The sequence below is a fragment of the Rhea pennata genome, chromosome Z, assembly GCF_028389875.1.
Source record: "Rhea pennata isolate bPtePen1 chromosome Z, bPtePen1.pri, whole genome shotgun sequence".
NCBI classification, from domain to species: domain Eukaryota; kingdom Metazoa; phylum Chordata; class Aves; order Rheiformes; family Rheidae; genus Rhea; species Rhea pennata.
The window spans coordinates 81806332-81826207 of NC_084702.1; the positions used below are offsets into that span (position 1 = coordinate 81806332).

The 19876-nt window shown below is 45.1% G+C and overlaps 1 protein-coding gene across 2 annotated transcripts in view; it reads left to right on the plus strand.

Moving 5' to 3' along the window:
- Positions 1–263: 263 nt before the first annotated feature.
- NEDD4L (NEDD4 like E3 ubiquitin protein ligase) overlaps positions 264–19876 on the plus strand; it is a 190995-nt gene continuing 171382 nt past the window's right edge. For both annotated transcript variants that reach the window (XM_062600395.1, XM_062600393.1), the window contains exon 1: positions 264–339. In XM_062600395.1, the coding sequence (XP_062456379.1) occupies positions 292–339 (48 nt within the window). In that variant the 5' untranslated portion in view covers positions 264–291. The remainder of the gene's footprint in view (positions 340–19876) is intronic.

A 19876-nucleotide genomic window follows, 5' to 3' on the forward strand; every position in this document is an offset into this window, starting at 1 on the left:
GCGGCCCGGTTCGGCGCGGCATCCGTCGCCCCCGGCGCGGCTTTGTGCGGCGCCAGGCGCCCCCTCCCGCCCCCGGCTCGGCTCGGCCCGGCTCGGCTCGGCCCGGCCCGGCCCCGCCCCGCCGCGCCGTTTCCGCCCCCGGACGCGCGGCCGGGATTGGGCGCGTCGCCGCGGCCGGCGGGTGCGCGATGCCGCGGCCGGGCGCGCTTCCTCTGTGAGCGCCGCCGCCTCCCGCCGCCGCCTCCCGCCGCCGCGCAGGGGCTCGGGCCGCCGCGGGCCGCGGGCGGCTCCATGGCGACCGCGGCGCTGGAGCCCGTCTACGGCCTCTCGGAGGACGAGGTGAGCCGGGCGCGCGGCGGGGACGGGGGGGAGCGCGGCCCGCGCCGCCGCCGCCGCCGCCTCTCGGCCGTGTGCGCGCGTGGGAGTGTGCGTAGGTGTGCCAGCCTGGGTGCACACGTTTGTGTGCACGGGCGTGTGCGTGCGTGCCTGCCTGGGTGCGTGCGTACGTGTGCATGCTCGGCTGCGTGCATAGGTGTGTGCATAGGTGTGCGCATAGGTGTGCGTACGTGTGCATGCTCGGCTGTGTGCATAGGTGTGCGTGTGCGTGCACGCTCGGCCGCGTGCTGGGCTGCATGCCTAGGTGTGCGTGCATGCTCGGCTGCGTGCATAGGTGTGTGCATAGGTGTGCGTGCACGCTCGGCTGCGTGCCTAGGTGTGCGTGTGCGTGCATGCTCGGCTGCGTGCATAGGTGTGTGCCTAGGTGTGCGTGTATGCTCGGCTGCGTGCATAGGTGTGTGCCTAGGTGTGCGTGCACGCTCGGCTGCGTGCTGGGCTGCATGCCTAGGTGTGCGTGTGCGTGCATGCTCGGCTGCGTGCCTAGGTGTGTGCCTAGGTGTGCGTGTATGCTCGGCTGCGTGCATAGGTGTACGTGTGCGTGCATGCTCGGCTGCGTGCCTAGGTGTGTGCCTAGGTGTGCGTGTATGCTCGGCTGCGTGCATAGGTGTGCGTGCGCGTGCCTGCCCGCCGCGTGCGGCGCGCGTGTGCGGCGCGCGTGCAATGCACGCGGGCGCGCGGCGCGGGAGCCCCGCGGGGGGCGGCGGGCGCCGCTGCGCGGCCCGGCGCGGCTGGACCGCGGCAGGCAGCGCCGCGGCGGCGGCCGGAGCCCGGCGCGGGGCGGCCGGGCTGCTGGAGCCGCGCCGGTGCCCCCGCCGTGCCGCCCTTCGCCGGGGCCGCCCGCACCTCCGAGGGGACGCGCCGCCGCGCTGTGCTCTCTGGCTTTGCTGCCGCTGGTAGCGGGCGTGCTGCTTGCCTAGGCTGTGCTTTTAGAAAACTGAATAATAACCATATTTTAACGTTACGGCCGGATTTATGGACTACACGTGATGGGGTATCCGCCAGTGCGTGTGCGCCGTGGAAAAAAGCTACGGCATGAAAAAAATCTTCTGCCTGCAAAAGCTCCCCGGCTATTTTATTACCTGTCATACTTGAACTGCATCAAATCTAGACGAGTGTGCCATTTAATTCTAACTGGAAAGGAGGTTCTCCTGCTTGGAGGCCCTTTCTGGAAGGGAGGGGGTGGTTTGTTCAGGATCCCTCGCTTCATAAGGCTGCGAAAGCGATCTCTTATAAAATATCCTGTATGCACGGGAAGGTGGGGGAGAAGCGAACGCGTTACGAAGGTTTGGGTGCTTAAGACTGTGAATGCAAAATCAGAATCTTTTTCCCCTGTTTGTTTTCATAAACTCTCATGTGGGAACAAGTCTACCTCGGAGCCGTCGTGGCGCAGGAATCCCCAGGAACAATTCCCGCTGGCTCATTTCCTTGTTCGCTGGACTGCCGCTTATCGGAGTGCTTCTGGTGCCGCCTGATCGCTCCGATAACCGGGGATCTGTTGCTGTGATGATCCTGTCTATTGCAGCAGTGCTGGAGGGCTTTAAATAGCTGAAGAAACAACTAGGGCAGCTGGGCTCTCTGCGTCAATACGGCGTCCTGAAATGCTAACGCCAATTCGTGGAGGTTACGGGCATGCACGTTTTTGAATGTAGTTATTAGCAAGGCTTATCTATCAGGAAAAATGAAACCTGCCAAGAATTCTTGTATCCAGAACTGGTGGCTGAAAACAGTATTCAGTCTGGCTGCTGCTTTTGTTGTGTGTGTGCTCACTGATACCTTTTGTCCCTGCCTTCCTCCTTGACGTAGGCTGGTACTTGTGCAGAATGTTAAAGAGAAGTGAAAGAAACCAAAAAAACCCACTAGGCAGAGATACGCAGCCTTTGGCTGTGCAAACTTTACGTACCACTCTACACCTTGGCTCTGAGGTGGAAGGAATCTGCTTTACAGTGAGAGGAAGTTACTGCGATCGTGCCTCAAACTCCAAGTCGCTGTTGGAGGCCTGGCCTGCTGAACGGCAGCAAGGATGTGGCGTTCCACGTGAGAAGAGGCATCTCGCTCTCGCCATCCACGATAAAACCAAGCTGTTTGAAAAATAACTACTTAGAAAAGCATACGTTCAGTCTCTGCAGGGTCCCATGGCACAAACATGCTAATGACTGCAAGAGTTGTCCTGGTACTAGGAACAATAGTTTTGTAGCAGGTTGACTCTTGTTTTCTTGTGCTGTTACAGATTGTGACTGTGCTGGACGTTTTGCAAAATGGAACTGTGATAATCTAAAAATATGACAAAGGAGACCTCAGATGGAAATAGGGGGAAGGGCAGGGGTGAGGAAATACTTGGAGAAGAATATTACAGAATGGTCGAGGTTGGAAGGGACTTTTAGAGATTGATCATCTAGTCCAACCTCCAGCAGGATCAGCCGGAGCAGGCTGCCCAGGACCATGTCTGGGTGGGTTTTGAGCACCTCCAAGGATGGAGACTCTGTAACTGCTTTGGGCAACCTACTCCAAAGTAGGGTTACAAGCAGTGTTGTGCAGTCTGATAAGACTGTGGTTTCAGTACCCCAGAGGTCTACATCATTGTCAAGTCTTTGGTAAGTGTATGAGCAAAGGAAGACGCTGAAGGAGAAGATTCTCTCTGGGGACAGCAGCTGTAAGGAAGCTTTATAAAGGTACATCTAAAGAGCACTTGAAAGGCTTGTGTGGTTAGGCAGTTTATTGCACATTGGGTGTTGGGGATAATAACTTTCCATTACAGTTAGCTTGGACTTGACTTGGCTTCTGATTTGAGAAACAAAATCTTTGCTTGCCTTGAGAGACAAATTTCCTGTTCTGTTATATACTTAATGTTTTGTGATTTAGGTAGGGTTTTCTTTTTTTTCTTTTTTTTTTTTAAATTATGTGTTCTAGTATTTGTTAATTGGAAAAAGTAGTTATTTTGTAGTTATTTAAGTACGAGCTACACCTGCTTAATGGCTTTCTATAAAAATAGCAGTATCTCTTACAAATAATTAAGCATAGTTTTAATTTCTAGTTATACAGTAGATGCACGTGTCAGTAGTACTACCCAATGTCTTTAAGCATATGTTTAAGTGTTTGCAGGGTTTGTGTCTGTGTTAATCTCTGTAATTCTCTGTGGGCATCCCTTATATGGAGATCTGTTTATGTTTTGTCCAAATACTCTGATAGGCAGTAAGAGGCTCAGTAGTTCGGGCACTTACAGACTGAGCCATTGCACTTAGCCACTGACTGGCTAGGTTTTTTTCCTGGCATCTTCATAAATCTGCGTCCTCGTAAATATGAATTATGAAAAACTTAGATTAATGTATTAATGAAGATTCACTGTAAGTCAAATGCATGTCCTACAAATACTATTCACATAGTCTACTGGAAGCTTAGATGCTCTGATGCAAGCTCTGAATACCATACCCTTAAAAATTCTGCACCTTAGTAGCTGACAATGTTTGTTTCTGTTCATGTGTAGAGCATTTTCTTTTAACATATGTTGTGTATCCATAGTTGGTTATGAAATTGCTATCTGTTAAGTGTTTCTGTTGATCAGAATGAGAGGTCTTCACTGCTTGCCCAGGAAGCTGAGAGAAAGGGAGCAAAACTAGAAGCAGCAGCCCAAGTGATATAAGTTGTCCCCCCGCCCCATGCAAACCATCAAGGTCATTAATCTCATGAACTTAACCCCACCGCCACCCCCAAAAAGGAAGAAAGAGTCTGTTGCGACTTTCCAGGAGCGTTTTTGACCCATGTATAGTTTTGGAGCTAGGTGGTTGTACAGAGTAAGAAAGCTGATAAATGGCCATGTCAGTCTCTTCCCTCTTCCCCTTCCCTGTAAATTCTGTTGAAGTGGTGCTTAAGCATTTTCTTCAACACTAAGTAAATAATTTGTCTCTTAATGAAGTGCACCTCTCATTTCAGTTTGGGTTTCTTGAGAGTCAAGCCCAAATAGTATGTAAGTTTTTTCTTTTCTTTTTTTTTTCTTCCCTCTTCCCAAAAAGGTTGAATGGAAAAACTTCTGCAGTTTCTTGTATCTTATTTAGTTGAATAAATACGATAGCTTTAGAAAAAGAACTTTGAAGAAAGAGTAATTTTTCATTACAATCTTAAGTGTGAAAAGGTAGTTGTGTCTCTTTATATGTTTATATATCTTTAAATATAGGCCAAGAAAAGTTGTAAACTGCTCTCTCTACAATTCCAACATTATTTTCTTTAAAAGTTCTGATTAACTTCCTTGACTTTTGATTGCATAAACAGAAATTAAAAGCTCCCTCTTGAGGGTGTTTCTTTTTTCTTCTTGGTGATGTATTGGGAATTGTCAAAAAGGAGCTCGTGTTCATGTTTATGCAGCGGGTTTGTGCGTGCTGGATGGTTTTGTCGGAATGATCTCTCTCCAGGGTGCCTTTTCCCGTGCTTTGAGTGGCGTGTTAATGAAGTTCGTCTGTGCCTGTCCGATGCTATCCACGAGACAGGCCTAGGCGGCTTTGGGAGGGACGCGTTACCGCCCTGGTGCGTGGACTTTGTTTATCACGGAGAGAAGAGCTACAAATCTCTTTACTTTGTCGGAGTCAAGCGGGAGTGCCGCCGTGGGTTTGAGTGTTGCGTTCCTCTGTTTTGCATTTTGAGCAAGCCATAAGTTTGTGAAACAAAGGTGGTGACTTGTGTGGCTGTGGAAAGTGTCTGTGCCCTGGGTGGTTGCAGTTAGATTTAAGATGACGTTTCCCGATGCGTTGCCTTTGGTGATAAAAGCGTGAGGCTCCTCTTGCTGCTCATCCAGCTTGTGCGCGGCGGCCGTGCTGTGCCGCTGTCGCGGGGCCGGGCCGCGCTCGCCGGGTCCCCGAGATGCCCGCGGCCTCGGACGGCGCTCGCCGGCCCCGCGAGCCGCCGCGGGGCGCGAGGGGCGAGCCGGGCGCGGGGCAGCGCTGCCCGAGCGGGTGCAGGAGGCTTGCGGGCGGCAGCGGGCAGCGCTGGCGGCTCCCGCGGCCCGGGCTCGAAGCCTCCTTCGCGGGAGGCAGAAGGCTTTTGTGCAGAAACCAGCGGGATGAAAGCTTGAGTCCCTGAGAGGTGCTCTTCGCTAACAACACTGCGAACACAGATTCTTTAAAAATAGTGGGCTTTCCTCCTCCCGCTCTGAATAGCCTGCTTATATAAAAGCATGATTTTTTCATCAGAGTGCGGAGGGGGTGGGGGGGAGGGAACCTCCTTTGGTTACAGCAGCGACACGATGTCCTAGCAATAGACAGTTCAGAGTAGCAACAATTTTTATTGATTTTTTTTTTAAATGGAAAAGAAAATCTGAATTGGTTTTATAGTTGCTAAATGCATTGACTTCCCAGAGAAGTGGGAAGAAGCACATGAAATTTTAAATGATGGTTAAAAAGTCCAAATAAGGAAGCCTTTCATAAACGCAGGCGTTCTCACGTGTGCTTGTCGTGGCATAGTAACAAAATTAATAGGTTGTGGTTGATGCAGTAAGTCAGTAAATTTTAGATTTTTACAAAAGCTTGCCTTTTAAACTTGCTTGTAATCAGTTATTAGTATATTCTTGCCATTATTAGTGATACTAAATAAATTCTAGCTTTAATGTGAATACGTTTAAGGTAGTTTGCATTAATATATGGGTCTTCGGCACTGGAATAATAACATATATGTGTATATATTATATAGCTACATCTCTCCTCTTGCCGTGCCCTGTTGTAAAGTGAGCAGATTATTCCGTGGTCTCACGAGTGCTGGCGAGGGGCTGTGCTCCGTGTGGTTCGGTCTTTGGTTTTGTTGTCGCCTGAACGCTGTTCCTGGGGAAAGGATGATAAGCATCTCTTCTGGTTTAGTGTTTTTGAGATTCGTATTATGGGCTGGCCATTGGAGGGCACTGTGTAATGGTAAAAGCAAGCTCAACATTTTCATCCATTTCTGCACGGATACCATTACCTGGGAAGTAAATGCAGACTGTGAGCCCTAAATTTTGAGACTCTTGCTACACAGTTGAAAACCTTTCTGCTGAGAAAGCAGTCATCTTGATCTTGTGGGCAGAGCTTTCTGGGAATTGCAGGTTTTACAAATTTCAAATAGGAATTTTCTTTCTTTTCTTGTCCTTTCTTTCTTTTTTTCCAGGATATGAGTGCCAAATGAGCTTAGCTTTCAGAAGGGAAGAAAATTATCTTCTTGGGGTGTTAAAGAAGGAAGGAGCTGAAACGTGGCAGCTGCTGTGGCGGCTATTCAAAACAGCTGTGTTTCAGCATTGCAAGATCTGATGTAGATGCAGCCTGTTTGGCAGCTAACTGGGAGGGTTAAAGCTGATTTCAGCCGAGTCTGGCTAAAATTGACAATCACTTTTAGTCCCACAGGATTATATAGGGCTAACACCTCTTGCTTAATTAAAATGTGTGGCATATAAGCTGGAGCTTTTCCGACAGAGCTGGAGATCTCCGGCGCTTAATAGCAGCAGGGGTTGGATTGCTCTAACAGCCTGGGTCAATACAAAGTTGGAGATGTAACATCAGTGCAGTAGTCTGGTTTATTTGTAGCTCTGTAAATTTCTCTGTCAGTGAACAGAGAAAATCTCACTAATTTTCATATGCTTCTTTCTTTTGCTCACATTGCTACTTCCTCTTAAATGTTTGTCTTAATTATATTGAATAAGAGGGTTTTGCTATAGCAAGGAAAGAAATTTTGCTAGGTAGCTCTGTCCATTTTTAAAAGTAATGAAGTGCAATTTTGTAAACATGTGGTTGTTTGCAGTTAAGCTTGGTAAGAATGTGAATGGCAGGCTGAATGACTTCTGACTTGCACACAAGGAGAAAGGAATGTAGTTTTACTGCTGGTGTGCTAGCTCAACTTGGCATGTAAGCTGCTGCCATTTCATTATAGAAGTCTGCAAGAATTTTTACCTTCAGCTGGGATTAGAAATACAGCTTTCAAAAGTACTTAGCCCACTGTCACCCAACTTTTCCCCTCTTGGGGTTCATAAAAAGAACTGCTGAGTTCTAACGCTGAAGTTCTCGAACTTCTCTGGCTCTCTCTGTGCTTTCTTTTCCCCTTCCCCCAAAGGAAGGAAAAAAAAAAAACCTCATGAAAGAAACTTTATGCAAAAAAGCTGCAATTTACTAGTAACTTATTTTAAGAAAGAGATGTGATTAAACTAGGCAGGCTCAGAATCTACCTGTTTAAAAACAACCCATAAAACTTGATTCTTTTGAAATCTGTTATAAAATCTCTCCATGTCTTCCAGGCAATGTCTTGACTGAGTAACAAACTCCATGTGTATAATTGTAAATGTGCATTTTTTTTCCTTCCTCCACTCTTTTAATCTTATTTCCTATGCACTGGCAGGATGTATCTATATATTCATGAGAATCCTGATTTTTAGGACTTAGGATCTTTACATAATCAAAAGAAGTCTCTGCACTCTGAGAACACTAGCAGGATACGTGAAAAATCTCCATTAATGTGTTGTGCTTTGCAGTTAAGTTATGGTATCTCATTTTTTGCTTAACTGCATGGATTAGTGTTGTTTTACTGGTGTCCTGCCAACTCAGGATAGGTTTTCTTCTTTTTATTTAGTTTATCTGCTACAGAATAACAGAATTGTGCAGAATCATGCCGTCATTTTTTTATTTGGCAGTTTCCAATTTGGATAATCCTGGCTTGAGGCTGGAAGTATGTTAATATAATCTGTGCTTTTATGTGTTTGTTTTAAATTGAAAACAGTTCAAACTCTTACTCTTTTAAACTGTCTTTATGTAGATTATTTATATTGCGTTACACGACAGGATTTTGGAAAGGCGTCAGTAATAAATAGAAGTAAGGTTCAGTAGAAGGAAGCCTTGGATGACCTTCTCATCGGCTGTCTGTCTAGTGACTGATGTAGCTGAGAAAAACTCAGCTTCTTGCCTCCTTCCAGGGAGGCTGGGCATGAGATCATGAGAACACAGCTTCAAAAACCTTGGTGTCTTTGTGTGCATATAAGAATCATCACAATTCATATTACTCTTTTCTCTTCTGTTCCCCTACTCGTATGAGGGCCGAGATTGTGGTTGTGTTTAAGGTTTTTGGAGGATGAAGAAGTGTTTCTATTTTTCAAGAGTGAAATGGTTTGGAAGATAAACTAACAGTAAGGAAGAAGCTTTTTGGGATACCTTGAGAGGAGAAGAGCGATGGGATGATTGTTGTTGTTCTTGGTGCTCTGCTTGCAGTTCTCTTCCTCCAGCTATTTATCCAGCATCTCTGATAAGAAATAAATTTCAGCTCTTATTAAGTTGCTTCCTTCTGTGTTAATTTTTCATCAACTCTTGAAATAAAAATCAAGAAAAATACTAACTTTTAATCATTGAGAAGTTACAACAGAGACATTGCTTCATGTTCTCAATATTTTGTTTTCTTTTCTGATGAAGATCAGTGACACTTTTTTTTCTTCCTTTTAGTGTGTCTGTGTGAAAATTTGCTTCATTTACTTGCTAAACGAAAGTAGAGAAATTTCACTCAGACCCTTCTTTATTTGAGCAATGGTCAAGTAAATGACCGTTTACTTTTTCCAAAAAAAAATCTTGGCAGATCTTGCAATTTTTCCCCATGGCCAGCTAGTGATAACTAAGGTATTCCAGCCAGGATATCATGAAGACCAAAGATCATCAGATCCTGATTCTTCTTTCAGATCTTTTTCAACACAACAGATGAGTAGGATTGATTTTCTTTTTTTCCATTATAAACTGGTTGCTTCAGTTTGTTCAGGCTTTGAATGCAGAGATGGCTCTGAAAGGTCTTTGAGCCTGCAGTTCCTGGAAGCTAGGAGGCAATAGCATCGTAATGTTAACATATGTTTGCCTGTATCTTTTTTCCCTCAAAGTTTGCTTTTAGTCAGTGAAAGAAGCTGTTTTCTGTTGCAGGTGTGCATTTGGCTGGTGTATCTCCTTGCGAATTGAGGATTATCTTTTTCATCCTTCCATGTTTTCGTATTTATGTGCACACTTGCTTGTGTAATATAGGTTTGTAGAGTTTACAACAGAATGGGCCAACAGATCTTCTAGTTCTGTAGCAGCTAACATGGGGCTCAAAATCCACAGGAGTTTGGCATCCAGTTGAGAGTTGCCATCCAGTTGGCAGTTGAATGTGGAGATCACTGGAAATCTGCTGTCAGGTTGCTGGAGGAAGATGGTGTCCACATGATTCAGTGTGGAAGGGAAGCATTGGGTTTTGTCATGGTTAGGAGGTCAAACTGAGGCCATCAGTGACAACTGTCATGGGGAAGCAAGAGAGTGTCCTCAGCCGGTGTCCTGGGTAGTGAGATGAGCGCAAGAGCAGGTGCAGGGCACCTGGCCAGGAGGACAAGAGGAAGAGGCCTGGTTAGGTGGTGCACTCTGAGCTGAGCTATGCAGGGCGAGAGCTGCTGCGCTCCTTGAAGCACCAGTGGGAGCTTTCCCGCATCCAGGATAAGGCAACTCACCTCTTTCCAAAATTGTGTTACCTTTTGGAGGCTTTGAATTTTACACAGCAACAGATTAAAATCAGAGATTTAAATTGTTTGCTGTCTTCACCTCAGGGATAGTTGAATAGCTCCCAAATGGATGCAGGTTTTTAGCCCAGTTTATTAAAATCAGGTGAAATCCATATTGATCAGCTCAGCTGTACACTGCCGAGCTCCCTCCTGAGCAGTGATTTCCTGCTGTTGGGAGGGGAGTCACGTACTGCTGTGGGTGATGCGGGCTTCACTTCGGCCATCTGACTCTAATTTTGCTGCACACGTGAGCAGAGTGTGACCGTTGGCTAAGGATTTAGTGCAGTGCATTTGCAGCACTTGTGTTGAGCAGGTGGAGCCAATGCTGTTAGCGTTAGGCTACGGCTTCTGGAGTAGCTGGTACGAATGTCATGGCTTCTCAGCGCTGGGAGGGAGGTCTTGCACCCTCCCATGTGTCTTGGGCTCTTCCCTGAAGCAGCAGGGCTGCTGGTGAGCTGACTGCTGCCCGTAGCTGTGCTGGTTCCTGGCTGCTGGCCATCCAAGAGGTGGTGAGTTGAGGAAAGCAGCAGGAGCTTGTGGCTGGGTCATGGAGGGCAGGAGGTGCTGGTTGGTGGCAATGAGTTACCTGACTGCGTTTCCCGGTCTCCTGAGGATCCTGACTGGTGAGATCTGCCATAGCTCTGTCTAAGGGTAGCTCAGCTGCAGCCTTCTGCTGCGTGAGGTGGGCAAATGCCCTAGCAGAGAAGGGAGGGAAGTATGGGTTTCTTGAGTTTGTCTCTTATAACACTTGTGGTGATGAGGATGGTAGCAGGGGACATGTGGTATGTGGACAAAACTGTTTCACTTGTGCCTCTGCTAAATTAGCCCAAGGCTGCCTGAGCCACGTGTGGTAGTGTGTGCTGAACCTCAAACTGCTCAAAGTGCGAAGTACCTACAACTGTTGTGGTTTTTTTTTAATTGCCTTTCATTTTTCATACTACAACAGCAAAAACTAAGTATATTTTATTTACATTTTTAAGATGTACGTCAGTACGATACAGAGTGGTACTCTGTAGGAAGCTTTATTGTTTAATAGTCAAAAATACACTTGAGCAGGCATAGACAGTCTAACAGTTACTTAATAAACCTATGGAAGTTCCTTCCTGAATCTCATCAAGTTAATGAATAGCATACCTTTCCCTATAGTTAGGAGAGGTTTTCAGGAGCTATGACAAAAATGGCTACTCTTAAGATGTGACTTTTCTGATACAGAAGAGCTAAATTAACATCTTGTTGCTGCCTAAGTGGGGAGGATGAATGCCTTCCCTCTCTTCCTCTGCCCTTCTTTGTCTCCACCGGTGTGATTCCTCCCTGCTGTTTGAGCTGGTCCTCTTCTGGTATCCACGTAAATTGATACAGTTCAGCCAAAAAGGATTAAAAAGAAGTCACGATTTGAGGCTGGTTAGCGTTCTGTTATTCTAGTTAGAGTTGAATTTGCTTACTGTGCAGTCACGAGTCCTATGGTTGCCTCAGATAAGCTGTGGAGGCATGGGGTTGGGTGGGAGGAAGGGAGGCCTTCCTTTTGATAGTAGCTAGCTAGCTGTTAGTTTTGCTTCAGTTCTGTCTCATCAAGACTTGTCACTTAATATTTTATTCCTCGTTTCTGATGTCTTTAGGAAAAAGTTAATGTCTTAAAGTCAGGTAGGAAATAAGAAAAATAATGCAGAAAATTCCCATGAAAATTCTGCTAGGATTTGGGGTGAATTGCACCTAATTCTGCTGCTTTGGCTTTAGGAGGCACTTTTCATTTCCTTTCCTTGTGAGTAAATAAAACTTCACTTTTATTTTCTGTTGTGTGATAGCCTGCTCTCATCAATATCTTGACACATCTGTGTCTTGGCAATATTCTTAATGGTGATTCACCTGAACTTGCTTTTTGAGCAAGGATTTGTTAGATAAACACATTAAATAGAACAAGTCATACTTCCTGGGCTCTCCATTAGTAGTACCGTGCCTCTATACCTTATAGTTTTATCAGGCAGCAAGACTTCTAATGCGTTCTCACCTCCTCTTTGACCGGACCTTGTATTAGTTTTTGCTGCAATTCTGCTACTGATCCTCTTCCAATAGTAATGGGTGGTAAGAGACTTGGTATGAAAAATCCTATTGGAAAACATTCTCATTAAATGGTAGCTAGTGTATTAGCAGGGGAGAACCCCACAGGTGGTTCTCTTCCCTAACAAGCTTCCCCTGGTTGTGACTATAACCTGCTGCTTATCAAAGTAGTCTTTTTTCTGGGCTGTGTCCTTGTAGCTCTGCTGAAGTCTTGCTGAATGAGAGGTACCGCCAGTACCTCGTGTGGCAACTTCTTTTTCCAAACTTGTGAAAGCAATGTACTCAATTAACATCATGCCATGCTACATTTAGTAAGCTCAGGGTATTTGAATCATGACTTACCTTTTTGTGCAGCTGTTCCTCGGGATTTGTGGTACAGATAAGAATTCATGTTGGAATTGGTGCATTTTTAAAGAAAGATTTCAGTCCTGACTTCAGTCAGTGTTTTGATTGATTTACTGCTGGAGAGCAGCTCTGCAGAGAAGGACCTGGGAGTGCTGGTGGATGACAGGTTGACCATGAGCCAGCAATGTGCCCTTGTGGCGAGGAAGGCCAATGGTCTCCTGGGCTGCATTAGGAAGAGCGTTGCCAGCAGGTCAAGGGAGGTGATCCTGCCCCTCTACTCAGCCCTGGGGAGGCCTCATCTCGAGTACTGTGTCCAGTTCTGGGCTGCCCAGTCCAAGAGAGACATGGAGCTACTGGGGAGAGTCCAGCGCAGGGCTGCGAGGATGCTCAGAGGGCTGGAGCACCTGCCCTGTGAGGAACGGCTGCGAGAGCTGGGCCTCTTCAGCCTGGGGAAGGGAAGGCTGAGGGGGGATCTGATCATTGTGTACAAGTACCTGAAGGGAGGGTGTCAAGGGGACGGGGACAAACTCTTTTCAGTTGTCCCATGTGACAGGACAAGAGGCAACGGGCAGAAATTGAAGCACAGGAAGTTCCGCCTGACCGTGAGGGGGAATTTTGTTCACTGTGAGAGTGACGGAGCCCTGGACCAGGTTGTGCAGAGAGGTTGTGGAGTCTCCTTGTCTGGAGATCTTCAAGGCCCACCTGGATGCAACCCTGTCTACCATGCTGTAGGTGACCGTGCTGAGCAGGGAGGTTGGCCTAGATGATCTCCAGAGGTCCCTGCCAACCTTACTGATTCTTGATTCTACTGTTGTTGTGTGAATTGGTTTAGCAGAAGTTTGTACTGTTCCCTCATCTCACTAACACTATAAAAATTTACCTTTAATCTATTGTGTTATCGCGTAGTCTAGCTTTAAGTCTAGTCAGTTCAGTTTTGAATTGCTCATAAGTGCACTCCTCTTGCTTTATTTCGTGCTACTGAGACATTACTGAAGACCTAGTTCAGTGTGCTTGACCAATGAACATTTTCTCTGCCTCACTGTTAGCTGACTCACCTAGCCCGTGCTGCTTGCTCTCCCTTTCCCTTGCCCTACAAATGAAGATCTCTCTTGTTTCGGATTCCTGGAACTTGCATAAGAATCAAAGCCTTTCACCCGTTCAGTAACTTAATATGGTGGAGGAATTGGAACGTGAATGCTGAAATCATTTCCCCCTCTTTCTCCTTGTAGTCTGTCACTGGTAATGGACATCGTTAAATGTTGCGATCGTCTTTTTAGGAATGTAGGATATATGTTTCAGACACCAAAATCGAAGCATTTGGAGAAATGTCATTAAGGTTCTCGAACCAGTGTAGCTGTGTAAGCTGGAACACCTGTGCTAATAGAGGTTGGTAACAGGGGAATACATCACTAAAGCGCTGCGTGCCGTCGCTCGCCTTTCTGTGGAAAACCGCGTTTCAGCACTTGCTGTTCTTAGCGTGTTCAACTCTCGCTATCCTGATATTTGTCGAAGAGTGGGGATGTTACTGAATTTAGAGCGTGATTCCGCAGCAGCTTAAACTGATTGGTGCCAGGCTTGTCATTTGCCCGTCTGTTGCAGCCGCGCGCTCCTGTCCGGGTGCCAGGCTGGCGCTGGTGGGTGCCGGACCCGAGGTAAGTCACGCCAGGGAATCAAACCGGCTGAAAACGAGTCGTGGTGGTGTGTGTTCGCAAGGTGCTTTCTGCTGATTGAATACCCCAGGTTTGTTGAGGAATCACGATGAGAACTGGAAATGCCACAAACGTGTGGGCTAGATTTGGGGGGGAGAGGGAGAGGGAAGGAGGGACTGCAGCCCCAGCTTCTAACTTGTTTTATACCTTCGTGAACTGCTCTTTTTTTGTAAGGATAGCTTTGAGTCGTCTTTTTTTTTTTTTTTTTTTTTTTTAAGCCAGTCTCTATATGGATTAATCAGGGTGTGATACGCCTAACCTACTTATATTTTGTGTTTTTGTTCATATTTCTTCATTTTAAAACATGCATCTTCATTAGTCCCTCTATCTTCCATTAGCAAATTCACCTGTGGTATTGTTTTTCATAAATGACCAGACAAGGTAAAATATCACATATCTTATTCTAAATGTTAAAAGTTGATTTGTCCTCTGCAAGTGAATTGGGAAAGCAATGTATTCTGTTCAGAGAAGAATACTTTTGTCAGTCGTGGCCTGCAAAATACAACTTCAACTAAAAACTTGCTTCATGAACCTGATTGAGTGTGGGTTTTTATGCAAAACCCTAAGAGTCAGACAAAATGTTCATATGCTTTTCTTTAGCTGAGCTTTCTTGATGATTACTTGAGTTGTGCAAGCTATTTATTGGAGATTGCATGCAGAGAGAGCGAGTTTTTAAATGAATACTCAGCGCTCTCATTAGTGTTCCCTGCAGAACATACTGAAGAGAAAGGAGCCCAGAGGGCTTTGTAAATAGACTTTGATTAAGTAGAGTGCTGTACAGGTATGCTAGACTGGTTCTTCCCTCTTAATTCTTCGCTTGAACCTGTGAGAATGCCATTCCTTTGGAGACTGTGTGTGTCCTAGGTGGTGGTCAGCAGGAAACTGATGCTGATTGTGTTGTATAGCAAATCTGTGAAACTTCTTTTCTTCCTTTCGCATTACAACTTTCTGCTTGCCACATAAACTTCAGCCCAGCCACCCTCATTCTTATTTTTGATTTGTTAATCTAACATGATCTCTCTTAAATCTTCAACAAAGAAAGTAGTTTATCCAGTTAATGCACACTGGCCACTATCTGACACTTTTTAAAGGAAACTTCCAGTTTTTCTTCAGTTCTTTGTAGTCCTTCATGGTGGCATCTCTGAATGTATGATGGTTGTACCTCCTTACTTACTGATGACTCCCGTCCCAATCTAGGTCAGTGGTAGTATGTTTTGGTGGTGTGGCAGGGATGTGCTTTTCCTGGGTTTGGGCTTTTCTTTGGGCGAGTGTCTTCTGCTAACCAGTTTAGCACTTTGTTAAGAAAAATGCTATAAATTGCTCACCAGCAGTTACATTTTCTGAAGCTGCTACCATGTCTTACAGGCAGAGTTTACTAAGTTTAACGTGTACGACTGTAATACAAAATTTTGTGTTGGCCAAATAACATTATGTTATGTCTAAGATTTTATACTGTTGTTCTGAAACTCCCAATGTATGCTCAAGTGATTGTCTATTAAACGAAAAACAATTCTCTATATAGATGGATTTTGATATCTCTTCAGCAGTTCCTCACTGTTTTGCCCCCACTTCCTTTTCATGCTTCAGGTCCCTCCGAAACGGGCCCTTCTGTGCAGGTTCGTACAGGCACTATGCCTGCTTTCCACACGCGAGTTTCAAACATTAAATGTATCTCGGTAAGAACAGCCTGACGTTGTAAACACCGCCGAAGGAGGAGTAGAAGCTGCTCAATTGCATCACAAGTTGGCTAAGAAATTTTGAAGTGCCCTGGCCTCTGCTCCCTTTTTCCGAAGCACACATCCTTGTTTTCCTGGGACAAGGTCCTGCTCTGATATGATGAATGACTGACCGTATTACACATCTTCTGCAATACATTGATTCTGAATGTGGCTTTTGTTCAGTGCAGTTGAGCTACATTTTGCATCCAAAATGCCTGGCAGAACACAAAGTCCATCCTTTGTTTTGGATAATGAGTGCTGAATATTTTAATGAATGTTTCTTAGTCTAGTCAGTGTCAAGTACCATTTCAGAACAAGTGACTGAGCTAACCTCTGAGCTTTGTTCACCAACAACCCATGTATTTATAGGATCTCATAAATTCCTAAGGGGTTCCCTATGACCAATTAATATAGTTAAAAATGAAACACAACTTCCCTCCCCTGCCAAAAACCTCTTCTACCTTCAATATGTGTGCAAATTTATTTATACAAAACTAAAAATCATAATATCTCTGCATTTCTTGCTTAGATTTTTTTTTTAATTTGGGTCTTATTTTTTACTAGATGAGAAATATATTTGGCTATTTCATTACAGAAAACCCCTCCTGTCTTGCCTATTAACAGCATTTCTGCAGTACATATAGCTACCAGTGCTTCCTGGCTGCCTCAGGACTAATTGCATAAGTTCACCAGTCTGCACACCAAAAGCAGAACATGGATCTAAATGCAGCTGGTCTGAACTGGAGATCATACAGACAAATGACTGCTGGTCCAGCTCTGCATTGGATAAATTAAACTTTAAAAACCAATAGCAAGTCAGTTGTTAACTGTTTAACAAGTAGTCTGCCTCCAAGCAAAGATTGTATAATTTAACCTAGTCTCCTTGGTTTGCTAATGATAAAATTGCTAAAACTGATTATTTTTTTTTGCCTTTTTTGCCTTTTTTGAGCAGTGACCTAATTTCCCTTAAATAAATATAGTAACTACTGTTTTTTCTACTGAAAAGTAGCTTAAATTCACGTGTGTCTAGGAAATAATCTCTCTAGCTAAATTAAATTAGTCATATTCTTGTTAATTTTTTTAACTATAGCTATTTTTTTACATTGTCTTAATTTTTGTCCTGATATCTTTAGTTGTTTATAATGTGTCCTCATATGTCAGTGCACACATTAGAGAAGATAACTATCGACCTCCTTTGTCAGATTTGCTGACATTGTAATTGGGAAGTGAACTTCACAAACTTGATTGATCTATGCCTGAACTAATAACTGCAGTTTCTTCATATCTCTTTATAAGAGGATATCATTTTTAACTATAACAGAGCTTCTTAGCCCTAATTTATATGTTTAAATGTGAATATTCTTTGTATTAAAACAGTTAAAAAGCTTTGTCTACAAAGACAAAGCTACTTAAAAAAAAAAAAAAAAAAAGGCCAATAGGAGAGAGAGAAAAAAAAAGATGGAGGGGGCTATAAAGAGAATATCTGACATAGGCCAAACAGGGTTACTCGTTCACAGTGCATTTTGTTGCACAGTACTTCCAAATTTCTGTTCCCATTTCCTGGTCACAGCACTATAGCTCTGGTGCATGGGTCAACAGTGTGTGCAGTGATGACCTCCGAATCTGATTACTGCAGACTTTCAGTTCAGAGTAAGTCTTTTGGGGAGAGTGCTCACTTCTGAGTAAACAGTAATGCCGCTTTGGGCTGTTTTTTCTGTGCCATTCTGCAGATCATGGAGTTTTTCGTTCTTATATTCAGAGTGGTGAATTACTTTTTTTTTCCTCCTTTTTTTTTTAGTCATGACTAACTGAGCTGTTACTTCTGCTTTCATAGCTGTGGGTCACAAGAGCCAAGAAGATAAATAAGCAAGCAGTTCTTGAGTTGGCAGTAGACCGTTCCTGTGAGCTGGATGTAGGCTGGCTGGCTCGCTGCCGGATGAGATGCTCCTGAAACAGACGCCGCCTCCCTTCCAAACCATCCAAAGCACCCCCATGCCTTTCCTGTCCTCTTAGACCCTACTCCCAATTAGGGCATGAGGGTGACTACAGCATTCTTGGACAGAGCAGATATGACGTGTAAATTCTCTGGAGTGGGCTTTGCTCCCCTCAGCCTGATCCCTCATCTTCTCAAACTTGGGGTCAACAAGGAGGTGGGCTCCAGTCTTGCCTTGTTACCCAGCACACTTGGGGAGGGGAAACCAGATCCAGTGGGACTGGGGTGGTGATTTCAGCTCGCTACTCTTGTCTGTTGCAGCTTCTGTATGTTGAAAACTGTAAGAATGAAGCCAAGGTTCGAAAGTCTTGAGCGCTGGGCAGTTATAGGGAGTAGACTCCCCTCTTCATTCTTTTCTCCATCACCTTGGCTTAGGCACTGATTTGAATCCTCCCCTCCCCAATTAATCTAGTGATTATAACTAGAGTAATTCTTGTCCAAACTTAGAAATCCTTTTGGAGCAGAGCTTAAAATCAGGTCCACTTTAAGGGCGAAGAGGTACTACTGAAAGGTGTAATTTGATATTAAAAAGAACAAACGAACAAAAAAAACTTGATCAAGATGGAGAGCAAAGACCAAACAAATGAAATAAGTTGACTGGCCATGGAAATCACTGAAATGTTAATGTGTTTGAAAGCATTTTTTCACTGAGGAAAAACTGAACATTGTTAAAAGAACATTAATCATTAGCTCTAGCTGAGAACTGGAAGACCGAATTTCATTTCTTTTTGGATAATAGGATGATTCATGCGAGAAAACAAGTAGCGTCAGAAAATGGAATGTTAGTCATTGCAGGAAGATTCCATTTTTTTGCTCTAAGCTGAAGTCTGTTTCAGCTGAGATATTACAATATATAATGAAGTAATGACTAATCAACAACAGGTGAAAAGTACAGGGTGAATTTGCCAGGCACTAGACTTTCAGTATCTCCAGAATTCAAGGGTCTTTTTTTAAGCTTTGCATTTCAGAGTTCTAAGCTACCACCTGGTTTGCTCCCCCATGCACCTCTCACTTATATCTCAGTTTTTCTGGTGATAAAATTGGGAAGAGAATTTGGCAGCATCAGCTAACTGGTCCAGTGGTGGAGCTAGGATTGCAACACTCTTCTCCAAGACCTGTTGGCTGCTCACGGCACTCCTCTCTGAGGAAGAGTTGGATGCTCATTAGTGATCACGTGTAACTCGGGGTCTGAACCGTGCCATATCAGTTCCCAGTTCTGTCACAGCCCTCGCGGAGAGCAGGAAGATCTGTACCAGTCCCTGCTTCTCTCTCTGCGTGCAGGTATTGAGTGGGCGCTATAGAGCCTGTTCGTGCAGGAGACTGTGGGCTGTGCCGCAGAACCTCTGCAGGGGTTGTGCGGCCGGGGCTGGCGAGCGGTGGTCAGAGGCTCCCACGCTGGAGGTGCAAGGGATGCCCTGGATGTCGTCTGCTCCAACTCGTGCTCCGAACGAGGCGGCGTTACAGAGGGTCGCTCCGGGCTGCGTCTGGTTGAGTTTTGCGCATCTCTGGTGATACACAATGCTCTTCACAGCCTCTCTAGGCACTTGTTCCAGTGCTTAACCACCCAGTGACGTGGGATTTTTGTCCTTTTGTTTAGTTGTAATTTCCCGTGTTATAATTTGTGACCGCTTCCTCTCGGATTTTGCGCGTCTCTGGGGAGGGTCAGACTGTGCTGTCTCCACAAGTGCCTATTACCTAGACAGGGATTAGATCTGCCCTGCACCCCTTCTTTTATAACAAACCTTCTGGATAAGCTATTCCTACTTGGAGGGGGCATGCTTGCAACTGTTTGCTACCTTTCTTGCATCTGCTAGAGCGTTAATGCAGTGCTTCCCTGATCTGTTAACATGCTGTCTGCAAAGAAAAACCTGTCAAGATTTATACTGATTCAGTGCACTGAAACAGTGCAGTGAGGAGTTCAGCGAGTGTTGGTGATAGCATGAAGGGAGCTGTGGGAATATAAAACAGAGGCAGAGCAGTCGAACGTGCAGCTGCCGCTTAGTTTAGGTTGTGCTTTGCGGCTTTGTAACTCCGATCTCGAGTGATTGGTTGCTTAAGCACTGTCAGGAAACTGGTTTCTGTGTTTTGGTGGGTGAAATTTTAAAAGTCCTACTCATGTTTTTAATGCTGTAATCAATTACATAACTTTGTATCTCAAATA